Below are 24589 nucleotides of genomic sequence, written 5' to 3'. Positions count from 1 at the left end.
GAGACTTATTTTCTCTTGTAGGTTGTGTTTTAAGCAATATTTCCTGTGTAATTAAGCAGAGTTAAATTGTAGTAAAGTTAAACCCAATTCAAATAGATTGTGCTGTTTTACTTTTTAAAGAAATCTTTTGTTGATATTGAATTGAAATGATGTTAATATACTTAAATGTTAAATGCCTAATCAATGCTTGTGTGAGAGTAATCCATCCATCCTGTTCTAATCAATATAATGACATATTCTACAAAAGAGCTATGTCTCTGTTTCTTTAAATGTCCTTTCCTAATTTCCCTTTCTGAATAAACTGGTTTCTTTAGAGTCTAGTTCATTCTTCCTTTTGTTTTTCAGACCAGTAAAAATGGGAAGTACTGGATTCTGGTTTCCTTCAAGAAGAGTCAGCGGAACTGGTTAAGACCAAAATCTGAGGACTTTAGTGGGCAACCATCAGGTGTGCATTGAAAAGAGGCTACCGTAACTCTGTTTGAAGTATGCATTTCTTTAAAAGCAGTATAAAATGTATAAGGCTAATTTGTAATGCATTAGATTTTTTTAATATCGTTTATCATATTCATCCAACAGTTGTGAACGCACCAATTAGAATGAGGATTTTAAGTGATAATATGTTGAGTCACAAACACGCGATCTTACTCATAAAATTCTTTCAGCTGGTCTTTGGAAAGTGTAATATTTGAGGATCAGTGTTTATGTCTTGTCTTCATTGCTCAGTCTATACATCCACAGGAGGGAGGGAGAGAGAGAGAATTTGATATACAGAGATGAGCTGAAGTCCTTCAGTATTTCATTATTTAAAAACTCTGTTGAAATAGTAATCCACTCTTAAATGAGCTACTCATCATAAGGGGTCAAATCCATATTTAATTTTTTTTAAGTGATGCACATTTAGATATATTTTTCAGAACAGTTTATTCAGAATCATCATAACTCATTTTAGGTTATAGTGAAACTAGACAATATCTTCGTAGGATCTTTTTCTGTATTCTTTAATTCTTTGATACAAAGATTAGAGAATTTATAATTTTGGGAGGGCAAAAACATATGTAACATAGCGGACACGTGATTTCTCTTTGTTACCAAATTCTGATTAAAAGGGCCACTAAAATGCTTTAATTTGCAAATATAACATAGATTTAAAGTTGATGGAGCAGATTATCATCTTATATACACTGAAGTAATTAAAATCAGCCTTAGTTTATCTTTGTTTTGTAAGTTGCTTCAAGTTCCTAAATGATTGATTGATTTGATCGCTTAACGGAGAAGGGTTAAAATTTATCTGATTCTTTCAAGACCTATGCACATTCCCAGTTACTGAATCGGTGGTTGTGGTCCTGCTCCCATCCCATGTGTTGGAATGTATGGAGGCAGCTCTTGAAGAATCAGTTGTTAAACAAACATCTTTCCATTACTGGGAACTTAAAAAAAATATGTAGTTTGCTGTTGGTATAGCTGTACTTTAAATATTCAACCTGAAGCTTGATGTTGCAGTCTCGTTAATTCTTTTGAGTTCAGAAATCATTACAGAGCAAAAAGACCATGCCATTCTAGAAGCACCTTAGTCCTCTCTTGGACTGTCTATCAATTCTTTCTTCTTTCAAGATAGAGGTGGCAGACGCACAAACTGTATGTGCATTTTACATGGAAAAAGATCCAGTCTAACATGTTCATAAAATTGTAAACAGAAATATTAAGGAAGCAACTTTCTTTTCCCTTTTCCTCCTGACTAACAAGACAGGGAGACACTTTCCTCTCCTGCTGTCTCCAGTAGCATGCTCTGGATCTTACTGCAAGACCCACTCCTTTTTCTCTCCAGCCTGTAACCCAGTCACCCATGCATTGCTCTCAGCTCACATTGTCAAGCATTTTGCTACCTCAATGCTTACTAAACCAAAGCCCAGCAGCAGCAGCAGGGAGAGGACAGCTGAATCAGGGGACATGATGCCTAGGAAGCTATCTATCTTCCCTTCACTGCCATCTGGGGATTATTTATTTTGTTCACATGGGGAGGTGGCATTAAGTTGAAGCAGCTGCTGCCTCGTGCTCTTTGCCCAACTCTGGACTGCTCTCCTCCACCTGTCCCAACAGCTGCTTCCTCTGCACTGCCAGCATGCAGAAGCGCACTCAGCAGGGGAGCTGAGACACTGAAGGAGGCAGCAAGCTTGGGAACAAGGCCTTTAGTTCCAACAGAGCTTCACTTTAAAGTCAAGAGCTCAGCCTGCTGACATAGACCTCTGGTGTCTGCAAACAGAACTGCACCGAAAACAGCTGCTCTGCCAGACTCCTGAACTGATGGCAGCTGGGTGGGAAATGTGGAAAAATTGAAAACTACTGTCTTCAAACCCTGCCTACCTCTTGCACTAAATTCTTGTCATTCATTCTGCTTCTCACATACAGATTTTTACCCTCTTTCTGCAGGTCTATTTTGTGATTAGTTTTCTACTGGATTAAAGTAGCAACTGAGTTTTGATGTTTAAAAAGGGACTGTACTTTTTTCCGTGAAGGATCGTAAAGTGCTGAGTAATCAGTAAAACTCAGTTGTTACTGTATAATGCCAGATCACGAATTTAAAGCTACTGGTGCCAACCAACAATTTCAGTGGCATTAGACCTCCTATAGTCAGTATGATCTTAAGAGGGTTTCTGGTATACTTCACAAATCTTGATGCCTCCCGCTAAACAGTGAGCTTTCCAAAATAAGTTATTAATTATCTCCATCGTCATCTAATCCATCTCTCAAAACTTTCTGTTTCAAGAGGTAGGAATTGCTGGGGGGCGGGGTGGACAAAGAGCTTAATTCATTGAGATCTTCTTTCACGTATCATTGTTTGTATTAGTATAATTTACAGTTACAGGAAAATTTCACTAGGGATTAAAAATGACTGCAAATGCATGTGTATGTATATACGTGTGTGTATAAATATACATGTATATGCATGTGTGTGTATGTATGCAAACCCCACAAACTGAACTAAAATTTTCAATCCCTTGTGAAATCTGAGGCTGCCAAAAGCCCATTTTATTTATATAGTTTTGAAATGAGTTATTTTTGATGCCTCCTGTAATCTGTTTAAAACATCACAGTTCTCTACCAATGCCCTAAAGGAAGGTAGCTAGTAGTACTTCCAGAGCACATGTGGATTTGTTCATCCTGAGCAATGCATTATAAGAGTTGCAGTAAATAGCGTAAAGAAGCCTACAGGTATTACATTAGACCAGCTGAATCTAATTTTATTTTAAGTTTTACTCAGAAGCATCACATAGCAAGTAAACTTCAAAATGGAGTTTAGTTACAAACTAGTTGTTTCTTATTTTTTTTTTCCAGTCCCCTTTTGCTTTCTTTTACGACCACATGAAACTTGAGAAGCCATCTAAAGCTAAATCATTTAGTGGAGTTGGGCAGTTCCCAAGTGTCCAACAAGAAGGCCTGGTTTAGGCTGCGATGGCCACTGTCATTCCTGGTGATTTGTCAGAAGTAAGAGATACCCAGAAAGTCCCTTCAGGGAGACGTAAGCGTGGTGAAACCAAACCAAGAAAAAACTTTCCTTGCCAACTGTGTGACAAGGCCTTTAACAGTGTTGAGAAATTAAAGGTTCACTCATACTCTCACACAGGAGAGAGGCCCTACAAGTGCACACAACAAGACTGCACCAAGGCCTTTGTTTCTAAGTACAAATTACTAAGGTATTAAACTCTATTTATCTTTCAGATTATATTATCTATTTTATGTTGGCCATTTTAAGCCTTGTAAAAGTATATGTTTGTGTACACATTCTTCAGCTGATTTGCAGAGAGGTTATGTTAATTAAATTAGACATTGGATTGTTTCTAGAATTCTAAATTACAGTACATAAGTTTACCAGCTAATGTCTTTTGATTTGTTTTTTTGTTTGTTTGTTTTTTTAATGAGAATAGAATTTTTGTTTGTATTAAGGAGTTGCCACAAGAAAAGTGTATGGACTTGAGAAATTTTTGGCTATGGACTTTCTCACAAGTACTTTCATGCTTGCTTTTATATCCCTGTTTCAGTAGTTATAAAGACTACCAAAAAACCCAAGTGTCAATTTAAGTGAAATGGCTCATGTTTTGCTATATTTAAATTTGTCAAACTATCTTTGTAGTGTCCTGCTGTCAGCTAAAGAGGGTCTGTTGTGAAGAAACTTTAGTGTAGAATTTAGCTGCCATTAAAAAAGAATGAACACATGTCCTATTTGATCAAAATAATTACTTACAGAATATATCTATGTTTAAAGGCATATGGCTACTCATTCTCCTGAGAAAACCCACAAGTGTAATTATTGTGAGAAAATGTTTCACCGAAAAGATCACCTAAAGAATCACCTACATACACACAATCCCAACAAAGAGGCCTTTAAGTGTGAAGAATGTGGAAAGAACTACAATACCAAGCTTGGATTTAAACGTCACCTGGCCTTGCATGCTGCAACAAGTGGTGACCTCACCTGTAAGGTATGTTTGCAGACTTTTGAAAGCACGGGAGTGCTGCTGGAGCACCTAAAAACTCATGCAGGCAAGTCATCGGGTGGAGTGAAGGAAAAAAAACACCAGTGTGAACACTGTGATCGTCGGTTCTACACCCGAAAGGATGTCCGTAGACACATGGTAGTGCACACTGGAAGAAAGGACTTCCTCTGTCAGTATTGTGCACAGAGATTTGGGCGGAAGGATCATTTAACACGCCATATGAAGAAGAGTCACAACCAAGAACTTTTGAAGGTCAAAACAGAGCCAATGGACCTTCTAGATCCCTTTACCTGCAATGTTTCTGTGCCTATAAAGGACGAGCTGCTTCCAGTGATGTCTTTACCTTCCAGTGACCTGACATCAAAGCCATTTACAAACACTTTGCAATTGAATCTCTACAACACTCAAATTCAGTCCATGCAGAGTTCTGCGTCTGCACACCAAATGGTCGCCACGTCATTACCATTGGGAATGCCTTGTCCAATAGATATGGAGTCTGTCCACCCTTCTCACCAGCTATCTTTGAAATACCCACTCAGTTCTACCTCATATGCAATTTCTATGCCAGAAAAAGAACAGCCATTGAAAGGGGAAATTGAAAGTTACTTAATGGAGTTGCAAAGTGGTATGCCTTCTTCATCCCAGGATTCTCAAGCCTCTTCATCTAAATTAGGGTTGGATCCTCAAGTAGGACCACTAGATGATGGATCTGGGGAGGTTTCCCTTTCCAAAAACTCTGTTTCTATTAGTGAACCTCTAAGCACCCCATCATTGGACTTTTCTCAGTTGTTCAACTTTGTACCAGTAAATGGCCCTCCCTATAACCCATCTGTTTCCGTGGGGAACCTTGGAATGAGCTATACACAGGAGGAGGCACATTCTTCTATGACTCAACTTCCACCACAAACACAGGATCCTCAGGATCCTAGCAATAGTATAAATCTTGGGTCTCTGCACTCATTGTCAGCAGCTTTTGCAAGCAGTTTAAGCACAACCACGACCCTACCACGTTTTCATCAAGCTTTCCAATAGGATGTACAAAGCTGGCTTATTACTGTCTATTTGTAGAAATGCCTTAGGTGACCATTTTTAACTTAGTGCCTACTATAAGATATTATAAATCTTCTGCTTTTGTACAGTACCAATCTCATGAAGCCAGTAAGAAATTTAAATTAACTTTTTAAAAATATTTTGAAAGTGTTTATTCTCAACTGTGTTTACTTTGGTTTTTATAAAGTCTCAATGTATTGTTTTAATTTTCACTGCCAATTGACACACACTTTAAAAATCAGTAGAAAGCCATCCCTACTAAGCTTTGACATGCATCCCATGTTTAAAACTTTTCACAGAGATATCAGTCATTATTTTTTGTCAATTAAATGGTAGATCTACCATGTTATGTGTTGTGAATTTTAAAATTTGCAAAGAATCTACTTTTTGCATTTTATACAAATTCCTTAAAATCCTTTGAAAAAATCCTAAATGTTGGGATCTGATCAAATCCATAATCTGAAATGAGAAGTTTTAAATTAAGTTTAAAATTCACATTGGACACATGTATATATTTTTCACTTTTGTTTCACAGTTAGGTAAAAAATTTTAAGAGCTCGGCATTTTCTGGCTTAAATTGTTGTAGTGTGTACCAAAATTGGATAGGAAGACGTTTAGCTTAAATACTAAAATTATGATGCAACAGAATTAAAAAAAGAAATTGCATGCCTGATTGTCAGATATTTTAGGTCAAAATTGGAACTGTGGTGTGCTTTAATGACTCTGGTCAGATGGGAAGAGGCAAAAATAACAGCTGCCCTTGAAATGCAAAAGGGTTCTAATTTAATCATGCAAAATATTTTGTCACCGTTTTTTATTTAATTTTTAACTTGCTGGGAGATTTTTTAGTACTATAGAAAGAGTACCACATAGGAATCTTCAGATTTTATATTCACTTCTGTATGCATCAGTCGTTCCCAGCTGCCACAGCCAAAGGGTGGGTCAAGTCCAGCCAGATGTTTTATATTCATTGTCAGTTCAATGTTAGTCTGCAGTTAAGGAGTGAATGTAAATTTGCAAATATCTTTTTTTTTTCTTTATAGCAGAGTGGATCTTTCCAGCTGTGTTCCATGGTGTCTTATGTCCTCCTAAGCAACATGTTAGATGTTAATCACACTTACTACACCTGGGTACTTGGTTAGGGATGTTTTGCCCATTGCCAAGGTTTAAAGACAGGACTCTTAGGAGTGAAGTAAAAGCATATTGCTTACACCACTTTTACCTAATACAATATACTCCCCAACCCCTAACAACCAAAAGAGAAAAAAAAACTGTGATGTGTGAAAGCAAGTTAGATTTGCTTTTAACTCAGTGCTAACATTCTTTTTCCTTGTCATTTTTAGACAAGGAATTAAAAAATAAAAATGAAGTACATTAGTTCCCTCTAACAATAGTGAGGATGTATACAAGGTTTTAAGTGGTTAAAATAGATATACTTCACAGAAACAAAAGTTGCTCCCGTTTAAGGAGCTTTTGCTCCCAATATTTTATCATTAGCTCCTACATTTTTTTATTCTAGGAGCAATATGCAGGTGTAGTTTTACTATTTTATACATATATGTATTTAAATTTTAATACTGAAAGATAATGTTTTTATAAATGTTTGTGTTCCAAAGGCATTAAAATAAGGATGTATTAATAAGAAAAATACCTTTTCAAATTCTGCAAACTACTCCCAGATGTTGGGTTTAGGAGCGTATTATCTTAAAGTGGACTTTTAGCTCTGCTTCATGACTGCTTCCTTTGGTTTCTATGAAACAGATTGCTTGCTTACATCTTTAGTTGAATGATTTGTTCAATATTGCTTTTTCCCCCCCACCATGTTAAAGAAAGGAAAACATTGCAAATGAACAGTGCACAAAATAAACAGAACAGAATGCAATACTAGTTTAAATCAGCAAGCATATGATAAAAAGCAAGTAAAAAAAATCACTCTATTGTAGATCTTGTTTAACTAGTCTGAGCTGAAGATAAATGGATTGCATTACTGTAACGGGCCATATCCTGAGAGGAACTCAAGCATCTTCCACTCACATTAAAGTAAATGAAAGTTTGGTAACTGAACACCTCACAGAATCAACCCCTTCAGATACCACATTTATCAGTCAATAAAGGCAATTGTAGAACTAATGGATAATGTAATTTAGTTGTGTTTTGGCAGTATATGAAAAATTAGTATGTATAACTGTATCACTAAAATCCAAACCACAGTGAATTGCTAGGTTTGGTTGAGGGGAGATCGCTTCTAAAATATTTAGTTTGATCTTAACTGCCAGGTCAGAATATTCCGACAGACTATCACCACATCGCTTAAGGTATTCACGTGGTGTATCTAGCATGTAGGAAAAGACAGTGCCATCTGTTTATCAGTTTTAGTTGCTGATTAGACTTGATTAAAAAAAAAAAAGTTGCCAACACCCATTTTCTTTGTATGTAGCCAGAATCTTTACTACTTCAGGTAGTGCCTTAGCTTTGTAAAATGGGATTGACATTTCACTTCAGAGTTAACATACATTTCTTAAGAAACAGGGACCTCAGACAAGATATTGAACCTCATTCAGTCAGGGTTTCAGTTGGTGGCTACATTACGTATGTTTTGCCGCTGAACTAGGATGTATGAATATTTGGAAGCAGGTTGACACAGTAAGCAACAGTAACACATTAGTGCTTTGGACTATTATCCAGGCAGAGTTATTGGCCACTATTAAAATGTCAGTTTTTAAAACCCTATTTTCTAGTTATTGAGTTGATGTTTTAGGGGGGTCCTGGCTGATCATGCACCACTCTTTGTGCAACTTTTAAACTTTTAGTAAGGTTCTTTTTTTTCTTTTTTCTTTTTTTTTTTAAAAAAAAAAATATATATATATATATATTTTTGTGTACTTGTTGCTTGTGCTTTATTTAGTAGTAAATTGTGGAATAGAGTGATTTATTGTTAATTTGGCAGTAGCGGTTTTTTAAAACCATGTACTGACTGAAACATGAGCCAGAGCTGATTGCTTTATTAAGCTAAGAATGAATGTTAAGAGTACATATTTTCAGGATAATTTGCCTAGTGAGCTATACATGTATTATAGGCCAATATTTTTAAAAATAAAGCTTGGTCAAACTCTATGTTACACATATTACAAGATATAGCACTTTCAAAAGGAAAACCTAAACCTTTTAAGAAAATTTCTTACAGGTTATGCTTTTTATTATAAAACCTTTTATTATAATTTGTTTCAAGTGCCATTAGATTACATATATGTAGGCCTTTGGTATAATGCTTTGTGTACAAAATGGTAGACGTAATTTTAAACAGGTACATTTTTACAGTGTTTTCTTATCAATTTGCTATATTGCACAGAACCAGTGTGTCTTTCTTAAGGGTTTTACAATGGTTTTTGGTTTTTTTTTTAAACTAGGTTTACATGTTTCAAACTACACTGTCTTCTACTGCCATTTTTGATAACCAGTCCAAAAATATTAGGAGTTTTTTCTCACAAATAGTAAACTGTGTACTTTGGAGTTTTGGATGGTAAACTATTGCAAAAAAAATTTAACATGAAGTATTTGACACGCTTATAATATCCTATCATAGCTATGCTGCTGTCTGAAGATAACACAAGGCCTGATCTTGCACCCATTTGGGTCAAGGGGAGCAGGATGGCACCATTAGTTACGTCTGTCTCATACACTGGTTTAGCAGCTCATCCTGTATACGTCTCAGTCTATAAAAAGCCTATGACACGTACTTATCTGCTATAAAATGAACTGTATAGACCCAGCTGCCCATCCTGTATCTTCCTAGTGTACAGTTAAAATCACCATCTATTTAGCATTGCAAGAAGAAGAATATAAAATAATACCAGAATAGTTCAAAAGTATGTTTGGAAATTCCTAAAGTCCTTATATAATAAAGGGTGTCTTATTTTGTTGGAAGGCAGTGTCTTTTGATAACAGTTATCTAGCCCTGGAAGTGACACAGAACTATTGCTAATCATATGTAAACACTTTTTCAGTATAAGCTTCAGTGGTACAGTTGAACCAGAATGAATGTTTATCTTCTCAGAAACACTCCTGCAATATTGTTATATTGGATCATGCTGCTAATGTAACTTGGGATACAACTCCTCTCATGGTGCTACAAACCTCCCTGTCTCATTCAGATGTATTTTTACCCATAGAAAAAGGACTATATTAGACCTATAGGTGTATGATATATTTTTATACTGTGACTTAATTTGTCATTAATGAACTTTGTACAACACCACAATGTATTCATATGCACTTGCAGAAGTAAAATCTTGGACTTGCAAACTTAAACACAAGCCCGGCTTTTGTTCAAAAACTAGAACATGACTGTTAGTTAATGAAATGTGGGCTTTTTATATGGTGTGGAGTGAAGAACATACTGTGTTACTAAAAGCCCTTTTTACTTAGACAAGAACTGGGAAAATATATTGGGGAATGGATGACACACTCAAACCCAACTTGGATTGCTGAAATTATATTTTTAGCTAGTGAAAAAAATGTTTGGACTTGTATGCTAAAATGTTTTAATGATAAAGGATTTGAGTCAAAAATAGAAAGGAAAAAAAAAACTGCATTCCAGACAGAATTTGTATATGTTTCTTGCATTTAAAATTGCTATCCTGTGATATGGGAAATTGAGTTGCTTATCATGTATATGTACTTTAAAATGTATTCACAAACTACTGTTGTATTTGTATAAAATATAGACAAAAAGATTGCATATATATTTTTGTGTATAAGCTCTGTAAAATAGCAATCACATTATGAAGCTGCAGCAGAACTTCATTTTAAACATTCACATCCAAAGAAACAGACTATTTATTGTCCACATACCCTGACTATAAAATATACCTTGCTGCTATTAAACAATAGTGCTGCAGCTTCTCATGGCCTACAGTGTTATGTTTGCTGTACAAAAATATGTGAACTCCACAAAATATATCAATAAAATTACAGAATGGTTTTAGTTAAAGTATAACTTATGGCTGGCATTTTAATAGATAATCATGTTTGCATATTTGGGATTATAGAAGTCATAACTTACACTGGACTTACTACTTTTTCAATCTAGAAGGATTTAGCAGTTTTTATGATTTACAACTGGTAAGATGGTGGCTATTCAGAGAATCATATTGCAAAACATAGGCTGCAGTACATGATTTAACCAAAAGGCAAATTTAAAGATGCTATTTTATCTACAAAGTAATAGTGACAGACTTGTTTTGCAGGAAGTGTCCTTGCTGCCAAATCATACATTCATGTGTGCTGTGAGAAACTGGCCTGTGAATTTGGGGCTTTTGGTGAGACTTTTTGGGACACAGTAGAATGCAGTGTGTTTCTTGATCTTTTCAGGTACATATAGGCTATTCATGTTGCCTTTACACTCAGTGCTTATAATAAACATTAACGTATAGTATGCCTTAACTATGATTCTTTGGCTGTGCCTCTGAAAAAACCTTCCTTGGAAGCTGTTTGAGGCCAAAAAAGCACATCTGCATGAGTCACTAGTCGGCCTCACAAAAAAGTCAATAACTGAACTTCTAGCGCAAGGACTGTGAATTCAGTCCATCTCTACTCAGAATTGTCTCTGTCCTGTTTCAAGTAGTTGTTCTGCTAACGTATGACTACATCTACCAGAAAGATGAAAGATAACATTTGTCTTGCTGCACTAGGTTTAAATTTTTAATCTGCCCGTTGTCATAAGTGTATTTAGTTCATGTCTATGAAAGCACAGGCTCATTTCTCATCCTTATCTACAACTGTCTTTGGATTTCTCTCACCGTGTTGAGAGGGAAGGGAAGCCAAACAGACAGGCATTGGAAAAGAGAGTTCCTGTGACAGAAAACCATTGACTTAGACCTTCCTACCTACAGAATTATTTTCCTGAGTTGTCACACTTACCCCTCTGCACTGGACTGACCAATGGCAAGTGCAAATTGCTTCTGTACTAAAGGCTTCTTATTGGCTTGGGAGAATTGACTGTATTTCAGTAGTGCCAGAAGTTTGAGGCTTACTTATATATATATAAGAAAGCTGTGGTCCCTGCCCTCCAACACTTACAATTTCAAGTTACCGACAACACAGACTTAAAAAGATAGAGTATCATCCTACAGTACTTGCATTTCCCCCACAATCACCTTTCTGCCACAGATAAAAAACCTGTATCTGGGTACCTCAGCCAGTATTTTCTGTCACTGCTCATCTGCCAGATTAAGAAAGAGGTTTGCTTGAAAAGGTTCAGCACTGCTAAACAGTTGATGCTCATAGTACAATAAGTGTTACTAAAAGCCTCGTGGAATGGTCCCTCTCTTCTCTTACAGTACATTTAAATTGTTTTCATCAGATCACCTGGTGTGGCAGCTGGATGGGAATGTTCCTGCTTCTTCAGAGAACTCCTTTTCCATATAAACAGATACGTGGGCCCTTTTCTATTTCATGTAAGCCTGTCACTACTGCTTAAAGGCCTCTCAGCCGAGGAAGATGATTTTGTGACTCCTTTTAGCACTTCTTTTTATGTTTTGGGAGGAGGGACTAAATTCTTGCTGTGGTGTACTAAGTAAACACTAAGTGCCCCAGAGGCAGGAACAGGTATCTCTGCACTTACATGTTTCAGTGAACAGCTGTGATTTAATTTTATTTATGTAGTGAGGGTCTTTTCCAAGATTTGTAACTTCATTCACACATCCACTCCCTTCTTCATAAATGAAGAGGGGGTTGTTGATTATCTGACACTTGCAGGGAATGTAGAGGATTGTCACCTCAGCTCTTGAACCACAAGGCATCACATGTATTGTCCCACTGAGTCAGACAGCCAGACAGCATCTAAGATAAACTTGAAAGGAGGTGAGGGTTCAGAATACTCCCTTAATTTCCCCTTTTCCCTTGCTATGACTAGAGGGGAAATCCAATTTGGGTATCCTTTCTTGCTTTCTACAGATACCCCAGCTTAAAGAAAGGGCTTATAAGCCGGGAGAACATGTCAATCCACTACAATGCATTCATTCAGGTACAAATTTATTTTGCAACATTGGCAATTACTGTAGTTGCCACAAGGAAGCTGCAAGATCATAAAAGGATGCCAGGGAGTTCCAAAAGCTAAGTTCTATAAAAAAAAAAAATAGCATTCCTTTGACTGTAAGGCACACTTTTTTAAACAAAGTATTTATTCTGATAATGGCCTGCATCTTAAATCAGATTAAATACAGTAAATATATTTTTATATGTACAATAGATGTGCCTTTATGTGAGGTTTAATCTTTTTAATAGTCAGAAAACATGGGTGTATCTTCTATTTGAAAGAAGGTAGTCTGTGCTATGAAAAAATATTTGAAAATGTGCTGGAGGATTTAACACTGGCCTATCTGATGGATGTGCCTTTCAGGCAGAGAATTGGCAACACCTTATTTCCAGGCTTCTATCTCTCACTGGGGATAAGAAAGTTAACGTGGCATTCAGTAGGAGTTCTAGCTGGTTCCCTTTGCTATTCAGTCCTCATACTGCCAAACTGGTCATTGTCAGACAGATTCAGTTCAGGTTGCCAAGGTCCTAGAGTATAAGTGTGAGTTTCCCCAGACAAGGCAGTTCCCTCCCCACTCACCCCTCCTGTTGAAAGCAGACATGGCTGTGTTGTTTTAACTCCTTAGGCCTTCTTCCCCACAGAAGTCATCACTTCTTCTTTGACATGTGACATACTGAGGCATTCTGTCCTTTGCAGAACGTACAAAGCATCAGCTATTATGTTAGCTTTGGCCTTTTTTGCCACCTCAATTCTTGTGGCTCCGTCTCATTAAACACAGTTTATCCACTTAGCTTTTGGACTAGTATGGCACAGCAGTAATTTGAAATAGAAAACAGCAGATTCTTTTTGTCTATTTTGAAGTGTGCCAACACATTCCAAAGGCATCACCGTTGGAACACGAGGGTGGGTGCAAGACATCCGGCTTTTCTATAACTGCAGGTGATGAGATCAGCACCCACCTGCTCCTCTTGGGAGTGGAACACTAACAGGAATGAGCAATGCAGGAACAGCAATAGTCAGTCTTTCCCATCACCTGCACCTCACAACCCTGGTGTTTTGGATTACTGTTCTGTTTTGATTCAGCTGAATCTGTTCCAGAGTTTTGGTGCTGATTCGGAGATTTGGATCGGCCGGGGAGAGGCAGGCACAGCTGGGTGGCTGCAGGTTCTCCCTCTGCTCCTCCAGCTGTGCCTACCTCTTCCCTAGGTGGAAGGACTCATAGGAGAAACTCCCATGGCTGCCCTGCCCATCCTCCATCTGGCCTCAGCCTCCTGGCACTTAAAAGCCCTGCAGTCACCCACTACAGCAGTGGCAATCAGGGCCTTTGAGGGTTTGTGGCAGAGTCCCTCTGCTCAGTACAGGGCAGAGGGGATCACCACTCCCTGCTTGGCACCTGCATGATAGCTGCCCCATGGTGCGGGCACAGTGTGGCTCAGCAGGGAGCCATGTGCTGTCTGGGAGCTGTGGTGTCTCCACTTGTGAGTCAGAGCCTGGCACTGCTCAGCCCCAGTGGCCCCAGCTCCCAGACAGCACATGGTGCCCTACCAAGCCGCATTGCACCTGTACAATGCAACAGCTGCTGTGCAGCGGGTTCCAGGCAGGGGGCACAATCCTCACTGTCCCCCACTGCCCTGTGCTGTGCAGGGGGGCTCTGCCACAAGCCCCCAGAGGCCCTGATCACCACTACTGCAGCCAGTGAGTGGGGCTTTTTGTTTTGTTTTTTTAAAGTGCTGGGAGGCTGGGGCCGGGCTGGGCAGCCATGGGGGGCTTCTTCCGCGGCTTCCCCTGCCCAGGACAGAGGTAGACACAGCCAGAGGAGCTGCGGGAGAACCTGCAGCAGCCCAGCTGTGCATGCCTCTCCCCAGCTGATCTGAGTCTCTGAATCAGTGCCAAAACTCCAAAACAGATTTGGCTGAATCAAAACTGAACAGTGATCCGAAACACCGAAACAAATCACTGTCCTCCAAAATGGTCAAATCCAGAACCAACATGAAACATAGCCATTTCACACAGCCCTAGAAAGCATCAAAGTGCAAGCAGAAGGCCAGAACCAGTAGTAAAAAGGACAGTAAAAGGAAATAATAAAAGGAAGACTTAGTTATGTTTATAGTATAATACTTTTTAATAACAAAATATTTATGACTGGAGCACATGCTTTGTAGTAAAGCCACTATAGCTTGCTTAGGCTGCACAATTAAAGATTTGACTCAGGAAGTCACCAGGTGTCCAACAGTTAGACACCCAGCAAAGCAATGGTTTCTCTACAACTTTGTTCTTGGAAATTATAGTGTGTCTAGTTTCTGGAGTTGAATGCATTATGTTTGAAGAAGCAATATAACTCTTGTAAAGAAAAATGCAATAAAATAATTCTACAGTTAAATTCTCTAAAGTGAACTTGATTACAAACATCAGTTTTGTGTATTTCCCCATTTTAAGCCTAAAATTACATTCTGCTTAAGGATTTATTTTTCTTGTGCCACAATCACCAGTGCCCATTGATTAAAGACCAGCTCCGTTTTTAGGGGAGAGAGAACAATATGAGTCAACAACATGCCCTTGTTGCTAAGAAGGCTAACAGCATACAGGGCTACATTAGTAGAAGTGTTGCCAGCAGTGCAAGGGAAGTGATTACCCTCTATTCTGCACTGGTGAGACCACATCTGGAGTACTGTGTCCAGTTTTGGGCCCCCCACTACAGAAAGGATGTGGACAAATTGGAGAGAGTCCAGTGGAGTGAAAAGGGTTTGGGGGCTGAGGCACTTGACTTATGAGGAGAGGCTGAGGGAACTGGGCTTAGTCTACAGAAGACTGCGAACGGATCTGATAGCAGCTTTCAACTACCTGAAGGGTGGTTCGGAAGAGGCTGAAGCTAGACTTTTTTCTGTGGTGGCAGATTAAAGAACAAGGCACAATGGTCTCAAGTTGCAGCAAGGAAAGTTTAGGTTGGATATTAAGAAAAACTTTCTCACTAAGAGAGTGGTGAAGCACTGGAACAGGTTACCTAGGGAGGTAGTGGAATTGCCATCCTTGGAGGTTTTTAAAGCCTGGCTCAACAAATCCCTGGCTGGAGTGATGTAGTTGGGGATGGTCCTACTTTGAGCAGGGGGTTAGACTAGATGACCTCCTGAAGTCCCTTCCAACTCTAATTTTCTGTGATTCTATGAATATGTAACCTTAAAAAAATCCTCTGTTGAAAAGGTCTTTGAGGTTCCCCAGCATCATACCATATCTCTGTCTGTTGTTTAACCTGTAAGATCTTCAGGGTAGCAGCTTACCATTATTTGGTCTCGTTGGAACTTAACTAATACCAACAAATGTTAACAATTCCTTTTATCTGACTAAAATAAAAATAACAATGTCCATTGAGACAGAAACTACATTGCTTCCAAAGTTAAAATACTATTTAAATGGGAGTTTTTGATATATTCTAAATACAGTATCAGGCCCTGAACATATGTGGATGTTTTTAACTTCATACAAATATTGCCCTTAAATAAGGCTAAACTTGTAGGTGTAAAAATTTTTGTTGTATATCATTGCAGCTGCACTATATGGAATATGCAGTTCTTGTGAAATATATAACTATAATGTAATATATATGCTAAAAGGAGTAACCCATCTTAAAAACCCATTTTTAAAATCTCTCTTTTCCTGTCTTCTCGCAGTGAAATATACCCTTAGTTTCCTTTGGTGATTTTCAGCTTCAGGAGAAAGTAAAGCCTTCTCCAGCAATGTATGTCCCTAACGTGCACATGAAGAGAAGGTAAAACCAGGCCACCAACAAATGACTTCCAGAATTATGCTGAAAATCAGCTAAGTCTTCCTTTTATTGTTTCCTTTTACTGTCCTTTTTACTACTGGTTCTGGCCTTCTGCTTGCACTTCGATGCTTTTTGATCCTTTGCTTAATAGTATCCCTAATAGAGCAGTTCTGTTGTATCCAAACTTACTCCCCTCAAGGAGTTAGCTCTAGCCTTGCATAATTCTGGAAGTCATTTGTTGGTGGCCTGGTTTTACCTTCTCTTCATGTGCATGTTAGGGACATACATTGCTGGAGAAGGCTTTACTTTCTCCTTGAGGGGAGTAAGTTTGGATACAACAGAACTGCTCTATTAGGGATACTATTAAGCAAAGGGGAGTTCCCCCCGCTTCTGGTCAGCATGGAGTATGCAATCAGGTGTAGAAAATGGTTGCCTCAATAGGCATATTTGTGCAGGTGCAGTTGGATTCCATCTCCTGACTGGGAAAAATTTGGAGCCAAACAATTGAGGGATTTGGTGATTAAATTAAAAAGACACTTGCCATATGTCAGATAGTGCATAGCCCTGTGTCACTAACTGTGTCCATATGCAAATCAAAGCTGTTAAAACAATTTCTGAAGCAATTTTTGATTGTATTCAGGCTAAAAGAGGCTGAATACCTCTCCACACTATAACCATCCAGGAAATAGTGTAAGTTATAGGACAGGGGTGGGCAAAATGAGGCCCGCGGACCAGATGCAGCCCACCAGACCATTCTATCCGGCCTGCAGTGTCCCTAAAAAATTTAGAAAATTAATATTTATCTGCCCTTGGCTGCCTGTCGTGCGGCCCTCGATGGCTTGCCAAAACTCAGTAAGCAGCCCTCCACCTGAAATAATTGCCTGCCCCTGGTATAGGATATAGCTTCCTTAAAGAGATATACTGTCTTTTGTGGACCTAAAATACTTTTTTAAATTACTAAGATGTAATTCACTGAAAACCTAGTGCAGAATGCAAAACCTGCATTCTTGCCTTTCTCTAAGGATTGTAGTTAAAAAGACAGTGTTAATTTGAAAATCATATTTGTATAAAACTCTTCTGTTGTTACAGGCAATGCTAAGATAGTTGCAAGTGAAAGAAGTTAATAGGGAAAAATGCTAAACAGCTATACGTGAGTAGAAAATCCCCTATAAAATTGAATTTGAAATGGAAAAAATAACTCAAAGGAAATTTTAAAGGAATTCCATTTGATATGTTCTTTAAGTTCTTCCAGTTTTTTAATCCCGTATTCTTCCTACCCTAAAAATCAGAAATTATATTTTTTTTCAGAGGTGCTGAAGGTCTGTAACCATTGATGCACATAGCAGGCAACTGAAAAATAGAAGTGGAGGGATGGGAGGAACAAAGAGGAGGAGAAGAATTTTAAGGAGGTAAAAATCTTAATGAGTGAGAAGGAGAGTGAAATATGGTAAAAGGAGGAAGCTGGAGAAAAGTAGCTTGGTGAAGTGAATGGCTAAGGTGGTACCAGGGTAGGAGAGAGCAAGAGGTTTGGCATAGAAAAGCGTGATCATCAAGGAGAACAAACAGGAAGAGAGGAAAAACTGTTTCTTAAATGAATTTACTTCTTCCTGCCAAGTCTTTGACTTTAAATGAAACACTTCCTTAAGTAAAAGAGTGCACACATCAGTAGGACAAGACAGTAACAATACTTCTTGGTACAGAACATTTTATCCCCAGTCCATGAGCTGTAATCAGGATGGTGACTTGGCCTCTCTGGAGAATGAGTTAAAGGGCCATGACCTACTGGGTCCTAAGGTAATAAAATACAAGCACCACTCTCAGCCTTCCCAAATCATCATTAACTATATGAACTCAACCTGCTATGTGCTTCTCAGTTTGGCTAAAATGTTGATCTGCCAAGGCGATGGCATTCACCATTTGGACATCGGGCAAGCAACTTATCCCTCTTTGCATAATTTATCAATTAGTACTCTTACTGCCATACCCAAAGTATGCTGACAAATAAAGGTCAGGCTAATAGAACACAAATGGAGTGAAAAATAAGGTTTAAGGACAGGAGAGGTGAAAGGCGGTAGGGAGGAGCAGCAGTTAATGGTGTGTGCATACTAGGGAGGAGGACAGCCAGCCAATTTGTCTATCTGTAAAATTATATGAGGATACTGCTTGGTAGAGGAAAGTAAAGGCACCCACACTTAAGGCCATCCAAAGACTCCTCCTGCTGCTGGGATGTTAAGGGAGCCCAGTGTCCCTGGATGGCCAACACCATAATTCAGCATCCTCAGGTAGCTGCCACTATGACCAGGTCACTGTGCACATCCAGTAGTGAGATTGCCTGTTCCTGGAATAGGAAGTGCTCTTGACCTAAAGACTAATGGCTAACTCAAAAGCTCCTTCTTTTCTGAACAGCAGGAGGCCACTAGCACCCTGTGCCTCAAGTAAACTGCATTAGGACAAGAAGTTCTGACAACCCTGGTACATCCCTTTTGCTTTACACCTTGGGTAACTTTTTGTTTTGTTTTGTTTTGTTTTGGGGGGGGTTTCTAGACCAGTTAGGTTTAAATGGCAATTCTTCACAAGCTCCCTCTTGCAACAAATTATTCCCATAACAAATTAATCAAATGCTAGCTTTCTACATTTTAGCTGCTCCCTCCAGTAACAACCTTTAGCTATTTAATGCACCTGAATGCATGATCTTGCCTTCAGCCATATGTGAAATATATTATCTGATTTCTGTGGCCGGTTTACTCTTGGAGCATTTTTCTAATCTCATTCAGCTGGAGACACTTAAGATGCATTTTTTTTCCTGTGATGAGAAATGATGTGTAAGGCACAGATCCCATAATGTGAGCCAACATGTTTTAATCTAAACTCATTTGTATCAAGGAGCTTTCTTTAAAAGCAAGACTTAATGTGGCTTTGCATTCCCTGTTGGCGAGGAGTGATTTCATCTGAGAGCGATTGGGGCACAGCCGTTTGGTGACAGGTGCAGCTCATTTGGGTGATGCGTAGGAGAGCATAAAGGGGACTCTGGAAAGAGCTGTAGAGTTTTCCTTTTAGCAGGGGCTCTCAGTCAAATTCTTTGTGATCCGCTGTGTTTTTACCAATGCCATCCCCTATCCCCTTTAAACGTTTTTTGCCCCCAGAGTTTTCCCCTTCTGTGGACTCACGGCCCTGCAGCAGCCCCTTGGCACTTCCTGGCAAAGGTGGTAAACACTTCCTGGGAGAAATCCCTTCCCCCAGGGCTCGCCGGCTGCCCCCCCGCCTGGCTTGGTGCTCCATAGATTGGGATCAAGTGTGCCTACTGCAGCCCTTGGGCTCTGGGGGCTTTGGTTCAGTCTATAAGGCTACTTATCGTGGGGAAATAGTTGCTGTGAAGCAGGTAAAGAAGTGCAGCAAGAACCGTCTGGCATCACGGCAGAGCTTCTGGGCTGAGCTGAACGTAGCCCAGTTACGTCACAAAAACGTGGTACGTGTTGTGGCTGCCAGCACATGTGCCCCGGCTGGCCAGGACAGCTTGGGTACTATCATCATGGAATATGCAGGCAGTGTTACCCTGCACCATGTCATCTATGGTACTGGCTGGGCACAGAGAAAGGAAGAAGATGATGGGGGAGGATGCGGCCAAGAGCTCCTGAGCATGCCCGAGTCCCTACGCTATTCCTGTGACATTGTGACTGGCTTAGCCTTTCTTCACTCACAATGCATTGTGCACCTGGACCTGAAGCCTGCCAATGTGTTCATCACTGAGCAGGGGGTGTGCAAGATTGGAGACTTTGGGTGCTCCCAGAAACTGGAGGATGGCTTATCTCTGATGAACCCCCATATTTGCCAGCAAGGGGGCACGTATACACACCGTGCCCCAGAGCTCCTCAAGGGGGAGAGGGTCACCCCCAAAGCAGACATTTACTCCTTTGCTATCACCCTCTGGCAAGTGGTAACACAAGAGCAGCCCTATTTGGGGGAGCGCCAGTATGTGCTCTATGCTGTGGTGGCCTATAACTTGCGTCCCTCTCTGAGTGCTGCAGTCTTCTCTGGGTCACCCTCAGGCCGCAGACTTGAGAGCATAATTGGTAGCTGCTGGAGAGCTGAGGCTGAGGAGCGCCCTACTGCAGCACAGCTGCTTCATAACCTCTCTTCCCTGCAGGATAGACTCTAGTACTGAATTGGGTCCTACTGTCCTCTTTTTATTGTTCTCTTCTCTTTTACTGGCTGCATTAGTGTGGTGTGGATCTGGCCCACGTCTGGTTTAAAAGGCTTGAAAAATGGGGGTGGAAAAAAAAGGTTGCTTTTTGTTGTGAGCAGAAGTTCTATAAATAAAGTGATTTAACTAAATTGGTTTCAGTCTTGAACAAATGGGTCATGGGGCTGTCAAAAAGAGCCTTCTGCTCTGCTGTTAGGCTCTCTCTGCCCTGTTCTGTTCAGGAGAAAATCAAAATGATGGGCCAGTGGTGCAAAATGCTTGCTTTTGAGTGGCAGAAATGAAGGGAGGCGTGTTAAGTTCTGCACAGTATCTAATTTTATAGGGACTTTTATAAATATAGCAACAAGGTTATCTCCAGAGCAGAAGGTTTAAGCAGCACTTTGTGCTGTCTCATATTTCCTGTGTTTGCACATTAACTGCTCTCCTTCATTTCCAGTTCCTCCAGATAGGATGTGTGATCAATCTTTATCAGAAGGTGTATAGAGAACAACAATCATTGGGGATAACTGAAAACCATTTCCTTCCTTCGTGACCCCTGCTATCTACCTTATTTTACATATGCTAGGTTAGGACTAAGGATGTTGCATAACTTATGCTCTTGTTTTAGCAATCTTGCTGATGAAACAAAGGTGGCTCTTTCATCATTCTGTGGCTTTTAAGGTAAGAAATGGGCTATACAGATGTTGTATTAATGCACGTTGCATTTGTTTAAGGATGAAGTATTGCTACTGGTCTCTTATAGTGAGGCTTGCAGTGGTTCAGTACTTGAAACCCAGGTCCTAGTATCTTGTGAGCATCTGAGCTTTCAGATATTAAAAAGCAAGTTTCTAGTCTTTGTGGCTGCAGAGGGGAAAACCTGGAAAACAACTCCAGTGGCTCAAAAGTAATTATTTAATTTGGTTTACAAATGCATTTTTTTGGAAGGGGAGAAGCTGGACCACAATTTAAGCACTTGGGTTTGCTACTACTGAAGATGTTTTAGAGCATCTGAGAGGGAAAGGGGCCTTAACATATACATCATGTAAATAGTAACATAATGTATATGTAGAATTTCTAGCAGTTAGTGATGTAATGTTAATAGTTATACGTTACACTAACTTGCCTCCTTTATTGGTATCTCCCTTTCATTCACCTCAGTCTTAGCCACCTACTGTGTCTTGCTATAACCTACCTTGAAAGCTTTCTAGGATAAACACTGTTCTAGATTCTGTGTTTTTGCCCTGACCCTTGATTAGTTCTGCTTGATGTTACAGTAATTGGCTTTATAGCTGTAATCACCTAGATCCTTCTTCTAACTAGAACCATTTTGATCTGGCTAAAGACTGCTATATGTACTACCGCTGTTCTCCTTAGGGCTTCTCTGGAAAGTGGAGGGGGAGATATAAACAGTGGTTCGCTTCTTCATTTCTACTCTGAGAAAAAACACAAGGGAGTAATGTGGCACAGGTCCAGAAATAAATCAATCTCCTTGATGAATGAAGTTCTGAAAGTTCAAATGTGTGAATTGGAACTGATGCTGTTTGCCATTGACAGTAAATGCTCCACAGCTGTTGATCACAAAAGTAATGATCTAAGAATGCTTTTTAAAGGATTTGTTTTGTGCTTCTGTTTCTATTTTTAAGCAGAACTGTGAAATGTATGTTGGACTGACAAAAATCCTCAAGATAAAGGTAAAAATAGGCTTCCTCCCTCCTGCCCCAAGAAAACAAGCATAAAGAATATGTATCCAAGGAGTTGTGTGGTATTTTTATCATGGCGTAGCCGCTAGGGATTTTCATAGTGTTTTACCAATCTGATTCTTATAAATTGTAGCTGTCTTATGAAATTACTATAATGAATCAATTAGTTGGTCAGGAACTTTAGCTAGTAAGACTGCATTTAAATTATGAAGAACAGCTAGTATCCACAGAATTATTCATAACCAGGTCTAATAGCCTGTAAATACCAAACTTTTAAGAAAGTGGTACTTGGTTTTCTCCTACATGCAGGACATTATAACAAATAGATTTCCCTTTTATTACAGTATTCTCCAGAAGCTCCAAACAATCTTTTTTTCTACATATCTTGTACTTGGGGTGGTGATTTGGCTAAAACCAAAACCTTTCAGACAATCTGACTTTGGTTTTGTTTGTCTTTCCCAAAACTTTTAGTTAGTAAGGGATGGGAAGAGGAGCAAAGGGAGTAATCAAGAGGCCGGATAAGAGAAGGGATTGAATATTTTGACTGAATAAAAAGAAATGTCAGATTTATGAATAAAGTAAGATCCAGACATGGCATGAATATACAGGAAAAGGAGTTGGATCCAGGGTTTGGGCTTGGCTGTTGAAGAATGGCAATGGCTGTTGAATAGCTTGCCAGAGAGAAGATGAAGGGCAACTTGACCCAACCCAGTAGTTCCCTGTGGCTGTTTGTACTGGTATCTAGAAAAAGCATTGCTAGCTACTGCAAAAACCATTGTGGGGACAAGTGCTGGAGATAGTTGATACAGGAGGTAATTGATAGCAGTCTTACGTATGACCATTTCAGGGGCATCTCTCTCTAGCCCCTGTGTGTTGGTGTGAACAGTTGCTCCATGACCACAACATGATGCAATTGCTTCCCTGTTTCTGGCATAATGTGTTGCTGTACCCTTTGCTTAAGGGACTTGTCTTGCTTTGGGGAAAGGAGCGAGGGAGTTGTATTGGATCATTTGGTTCTTGGAAAGTGTCCAACTACCTCTTTCATTGTGGCACTGTTTTTGCAGTTAGCTCCTGCCTAAGTAGATATGGAATCATTTTTCCTTTCCTTTTTAGAACACTTGTTAACTGAAAATCTACTTTATTCTTTCTCCCCTTCACCCACCTCCTCCCCTCAAACAAAAAAAAATCTGAGGCACATTTCACCATGAGAAAACTTAACAATGGTAATGGATTTCTTAACTATAGTATATCGTATATCCATGCATTTGCTTGGCAGCCCTAGATTACACAGGCACAACATCTTTATTACTAGATTTGAGCTTTTCTGTGTCCTATCAGATTAAATTTGCCTTATTGTAAGCTTATCTTCCATAATGTGAACTCTTAGGCTAAGGACAGCCATTCAGAAAGCCGAGTGGCCAGGCCCTGGCAGGATGCTGTGATTAGGGAGGGGTTGAGGGGTTCGCCCCCACCACCTTGATAACAGAGCATTTATCAGCTCTGTTATCAGCATTTAACACCTCATCAGATAACAAAGCTGCACTCATTACAAGCTCTTGAATAATTTTTTCCAAAGGAAGGAATGCAAGGACAGTACCATCTGAGCTGTTGATTACCTCCAAAAAGCCCTAAGCAGACGCTGTACTATCAGCCTTACACAGGATTAGCTAGCATCACTGGTGACGCATAGAGGTGCACAGTGGTGCATGTGCACCCCCTGAGAGCGCTGGTGCACCCCTGACAGCCAGTGTTCCCTGCCTAGGCAACAGGCAGAGGGGGCAGGCGAGAGTGCTGGTGTTCCCCATGAGTGCGCTGGCCAGGGAGTGGGGGTGCCAGGAGAAGCAACCCCTGCAGCCGATCGTGCCAACTGGGGGGGAGGGGCAGGGAGTTCCCCTGTGGCCAGTTGCATCAACTGGAAGTGCCAGTTGAGTGCCCCCTCCAGTTGCTGACTGACTGCTGGGGGGGCAAGTGCCTCCCCCCCAACTCAGGAGTCACCAGTTACCCATGGGTAGCATACTACAGGAAGCCCTCGCCATTTGTGGTTTCGAATATTCGCGGTGTGAATATTTGAACCCACGCTCTCTTCCCGCGCATGCTGTCTCCCCACACACTCTTACCGTGCTCCCACCCCCCTGCTGCTGACAGCACCAGCGGCATCTGTGGGAGCTCCATGCTTGCCCCCACCGTGCTCCCACCACCACCATATTTGCCCTGCACTCCTGATGTACTCGCGGATTTCGCCATTCGTAGGGATCTCTGGAATGTATCCCCTGCAAATGGCGAGGGTCTCCTGTACATGCTGGCTACAGTCTGTGCTGTGGGAGAGAGGAGGAAGGGATCTCTGCTTAAGCAGTGAGTGGTGAGATGAGG

The 24589-nt window shown here is 40.0% G+C and overlaps 2 protein-coding genes across 7 annotated transcripts in view; both read left to right on the top strand.

Annotated features, from left to right (window-relative positions):
• Positions 1-8366, top strand: part of PLAG1 (PLAG1 zinc finger) — a 55304-nt gene extending 46938 nt beyond the window's left edge. For 2 of the 6 annotated variants that reach the window (XM_019527492.1, XM_019527510.1), the window contains 3 exons: positions 346-483; positions 3334-3692; positions 4262-8366. In XM_019527492.1, coding sequence (XP_019383037.1) covers positions 3451-3692; positions 4262-5525 — 1506 coding nt within the window. In that variant the 5' untranslated portion in view covers positions 346-483; positions 3334-3450 and the 3' untranslated portion in view covers positions 5526-8366. Of the gene's footprint in view, positions 1-185; positions 484-3333; positions 3693-4261 lie in introns of those variants that run through there. The other 4 variants (XM_019527501.1, XM_019527517.1, XM_019527536.1 and 1 more) reach the window with 4 other exon arrangements.
• Positions 8367-19375: 11009 nt separating this feature from the next.
• Positions 19376-20636, top strand: MOS (MOS proto-oncogene, serine/threonine kinase). Its single transcript, XM_019520195.1, has one exon. It carries the CDS (start codon positions 19443-19445, stop codon positions 20493-20495), a length of 1053 nt encoding a protein of 350 aa, XP_019375740.1. The 5' UTR covers positions 19376-19442; the 3' UTR covers positions 20496-20636.
• The last annotated feature ends 3953 nt before the right edge of the window (positions 20637-24589 follow it).

Source organism: Gavialis gangeticus, unplaced genomic scaffold (genome assembly GCF_001723915.1).
Source record: "Gavialis gangeticus isolate Ggan-Ray unplaced genomic scaffold, GavGan_comp1, whole genome shotgun sequence".
NCBI classification, from domain to species: Eukaryota; Metazoa; Chordata; order Crocodylia; family Gavialidae; genus Gavialis; species Gavialis gangeticus.
This window is presented reverse-complemented; position numbering and strand designations above follow the sequence as displayed.

Bases quoted from the DNA above. Each gene is read 5' to 3' on its own strand.
- MOS (XM_019520195.1), top strand. From the start codon at position 19,443: ATGCCATCCCCTATCCCCTTTAAACGTTTTTTGCCCCCAGAGTTTTCC.